Source organism: Populus euphratica, unplaced genomic scaffold (assembly GCF_000495115.2).
Source record: "Populus euphratica unplaced genomic scaffold, PopEup_1.0 scaffold35.1, whole genome shotgun sequence".
NCBI classification, from domain to species: Eukaryota; Viridiplantae; Streptophyta; class Magnoliopsida; order Malpighiales; family Salicaceae; genus Populus; species Populus euphratica.
In genome coordinates, this window is record NW_011499860.1 from 1,621,939 (window position 1) to 1,626,275 (window position 4,337).

General features: G+C 39.6%; 1 protein-coding gene across 1 annotated transcript; it reads right to left on the minus strand.

Annotated features, from left to right (window-relative positions):
* Nucleotides 1-2,150: 2,150 nt before the first annotated feature.
* On the minus strand, nucleotides 2,151-4,077 carry LOC105124574 (protein ASPARTIC PROTEASE IN GUARD CELL 2-like). The gene has a single exon (XM_011024640.1). The coding sequence runs from the start codon at nucleotides 3,914-3,916 to the stop codon at nucleotides 2,408-2,410; it is 1,509 nt and encodes a 502-aa protein (XP_011022942.1). The 5' UTR covers nucleotides 3,917-4,077; the 3' UTR covers nucleotides 2,151-2,407.
* Nucleotides 4,078-4,337: the final 260 nt, after the last annotated feature.

Below are 4,337 nucleotides of genomic sequence, written 5' to 3' on the forward strand. Positions count from 1 at the left end.
CTTCGGCATTTTATAATAAAGAAAGTCCAATATCCCGTTTATATTTACGAACCTGCCACTACCTGTAAACTCTGACTCACAGGGGGGACAGCGGATTTTCTTCGTTTCTGTGAGAGCTTGAGGGAGTCAGTGCAAGATTATGCGTGAACAGTTAAGGGCATATCGGAAATTAACCATTGCCTTCATTTCTTGCATCGATGAATATGAATCGGAGCTTAAAGAAGATAAAATTAAATGCTTACAATTTAATAATTAATGGTTGGTTGAAGGTTGGAGAAAGTGGATCATGAAGAGTGGCTTGACCTTCAACATGATCATCACGGCCAACTTTTCTTTTTTTAGTAATCGAGGAATAATGTTATTAAGATTTAGTTGGTATCATTAAAAAAAATATAAATTGACTAAAAGAAAATTTACAATGTGATCGAAGTTCATAGATTTTCTAGTTCAAACATCTTTTAGTTTAGTTGAAGGGAGATGGAGGATTAAGAAAGGCTGTCTTGTAAGATGACTAGGAATATTTTCTATCTACTTTGGATGAATATCGGTCCCATGGGAGTGACAGAAAAGCAAGCTAATTGGATGGAGTTTTATCTATCTAACCTATTTAACCTTTGTGCACTTGCTTTTGTTTGTCCCTTTTAAGCTTCATTTTTTTTTTTTGAAGAAAACCCATCACATGCAGAATAGTAATTAACTGAAAGCTTCCTTTTTTCTCTCGTTAATTTATTAAAAAAATTGAAATCTAATGAGAGAATTAATGAAATAATGATTGATTATAATAGTTAAAATTGGGATTTGAACAAGGATAAGCTGTTTTTTCTTGGATCCTTTCTTAGCCTTGCTGCCTTCTTGTTTCTTTGACCTGTGAAGCTGTTTGGTGTAATAATTTAAATGGAAAATCAGATTGGTTGAAAGATGTTCACTTTGGCTTTTGCTTGTTCCCATAACCACTGCATCGATCTGTGAGTTGCAGAGTGTACAATAGTGGTGGAATTTGACCTTCAGGATTCATCATGATTCCTTAGTAATTTTAGTATTCATCATGAATTTAGAACGTAAATCATCCATTATAATCTTACAACAAAATATTTTTGTTTGTGATCTCATCGGTAAAATCCGTGTCGACTAAATAAAAATATAAATACCAGCATAATACTCTGCTGGTGAACTTAAAAATTTTGGCGGTGAGAAATAGAAAATTTAGCATGAATCATAAGAATGGTTGCAAGTTGGACTGCATAGCATCAGAAATTGAGGGATTGATGTTTGCAAAATGTTCTGAAGACTGTACAGATATACATTGAAGGAAAAGGCAAAATCTTAGTCGAGCATGAACTGACAAGTTGAGCCGCACTCGGTCACGCAATGTTCTGGCAATAAGGTGAAGGTTATCGCCAAAAGTCCAGAAAGAAATTTGAAGTATATCCTCAACGATCCTAATTTCTGTGCTAATCTCAGATTGCTTTTATTGATTCCTTTTCACTTTCACCAATTTCACCACAACAAACTCTCACTTTTGTGGGCCTCTAAAGTGCTTGCAAAGCCCTAGGAGGGTTATCAGAGAAAGCAATAGCATTTAGCACTCATAAAATGTCATCGATCTAGCTACCATCTGTTAGTTAGATCAGAAATGGGAAATGGGAAATGGGATGTAGTCAGATTGAGTTGTTCTGATCCTTATTCTAACATGAAAAGGGACTAAAGCAATTGTTATGCTCCCAAACATATCAAAAGAAGGAAAAAGCCAACACCTTTGTAAAAGTCATTGCTTGAATGCACTCCATCTTAGGTTACACCAGGCAGACCAAAGCTCTCCTAGTGATGCGGTCACATGCCCACCTTGGTGGTGGCTCCCTTCCCTCATGATTTTAACAGTACCGCCATAGACTTGTGGATGAGAAAGGGAGAGGAATCTCTCTGTACTATGAAGACGGGAAATAAAGGTGGTAGGCAATGAGCAAAAATCAGTGTTGGGGTCAGTTCCACCCACTATTGGAGACGTCTGGTATGCTAAAATGGGTGTAAAAGCAGCCTCTTGGATCCTACCATGGATGGCCTATTACCCATGCAAATTATCTTTTCTGGTGATCATGATTTTGACCATTGGAGAATTTCAGCTGGGAATGTTTGACTATTAAACTCTGATCTTTTGTTTAATCATAATCACCACTTTTGCATAATCTTTATCAACCATTAATTACATTGATCTGTGCACACTTCTTCACAAGGAGAAAAGGCATAGCTCTAGTTTCATATACTATATAAAATAACACTTCAATACTAGGACAAACATTACAGGATATTAACACATACCCTTTCTTAACTATGTATGTGTATACTATAATACTTCTTACCCATAATAAATATCATTGTAACTATAATTAAAGACTAGCAAAATTCCTACTCAGCAAATATTGGGGCCAAAACCTACGAATTCATTAGCTTCGTCAACAGAAATTTGAATCCCTTCTTGTTGAATGTTTCCGAGGATGGAAAGCCCCGATGGGGAAGGAGCAAATGCAAAACAAAAGGTTCCTGCATCATCCACTGGAATTAAAAAGTTATTTGCTGGAAGGGTTAGGATTGGCCCGCCTGAGAAGTAAAATGAAACAGTCGGTACCCGAACTGACAGAAACCCGAATAGGTTATAACAAGTATCAAATATGGATACTCCAGAAGCCCGGGGGAGGTTTTGGGTTTGCTCAATAAAGGCATTACGAAACGCTTCGTAAGCCACCGTAGGGAACCGAGTCACAGCAGTCCCAGTGTCCATAACAACCCCTCCACTTCCCAGTTCATTTAATTGGAATACATCTTCAGATATAGGCACTCTCGTTCCTCCAACTCCGAGACCCAAAAGTCTGATATAGTAAAAACTCGGTGCCCGCGGGTTTCGAACCAGAGGGATCCATGCAGCTCCCACGGGCATTGCTTCAGACCCGAATTCCAAAAATCCATTTGTACTAGTCCCCCTACTCACTAAACAATAACTAAATGCATTCCCGGTCTGACCACTCAATTGACCCATAAATGACATGGATCCACCTCCAAGACCCAATAAGCCGGCAGCACCAACAAACATGCCCCGATTACTATGCCCGCATCCGATAGCCACATTTCGAACCACAGTTCGTCCAAATGTAAGTGTTTCGAGGGCAAGAGTCCCTTTTGTATACGATCCATCACCATATGATACCTCGTAGCGACACCGACCCGAATTACAACCCGCATTCTCCACCCGGTCACAAACTGCCGAGCTACAAGACACACCCATAAATGATGCTGAGTCTGCCGGGTCAAATAGCGGGTCGGTTTGGTGATAACATTGGGTGCAAGGTTTACATTGAACCCAAACAATATCACTGCCCGAATCAATAACCATGTATTGACTTCTCGGCGGACTACCAAGTCCTATCCTAACAAAATATTCTCCACTACCTTGGTTCATGCCTGACACCACATCTGACCCAAAATTTTCTACCTCATACTTGGCGGCGCTGCCACTTGAAAGGCGGTGTATAAGGCTAGCCACCCTCTTCACGTCTCTATGCATGCGTGCATTAAAAACGTGGCTATGGTTATGTAACTGGTTGCTGAAAGATACCTTGTCTCTGTGGACAAGTTTCAGTTTCTGCTTTCCCCCGGTACTTTCGCTATCATTTGGATTGGTCTTGAATAGTTCTTGATACTGGGATGGTTTTATGGGCCTTGTTTTTGTTTCTGTTAATGCTTGTTTCACGTTCAAGAGTTGAAAATCAGGGTATAAAGTGGTTTTGGTTTCGGCTTTGGAAATGTTGCCATGATGAGTGGTAGCGGTAGAGGTGTTGGTGGAGGTTTTGGTGGCGGTGTCGCTTATTGCAAGCTGTAATAACATTACCACCACCAAGACAAGTAGTGCTCGAGAGGCTGGCATGTTTTTAATGTTTTGGTTGGTAGCTAGCAGTACTTCTTGCTCTGGGGAACGAGAGGGAAGGGAGGGATTTATTTGGATTGAATCATGGGATGTGCAGAAAGAAAGGGTGTGTGTGGGGTTTGAAATAATTGGAGTGATGGGTTACTGTATGTTTCTTTTGGAGTTTTGTTTTTGGACTGACACTGAGAGGTGTTTTGTTTTGAGAAGAAATTAGTGGGTCTTCTGCTCCTTAACTTTGTAGTATCTCTTTTCTACTTTTAGGAAAAGTTGATATATACATATATGTATGGCGACCACAGAGGGCATCGAATCATGAATTTGACCACCTAGCTAGCTTTCGCGAAGTGATTTGTCTTGATTAATCATCTCCTATATATCTTTTCCCTTCATCTCATGATCAACCTCTTAATTTTTTACTAGC

Excerpts from the sequence above, each read along its gene's own strand:
- LOC105124574 (XM_011024640.1), bottom strand. The coding sequence starts at position 3,916 with ATGCCAGCCTCTCGAGCACTACTTGTCTTGGTGGTGGTAATGTTATTA.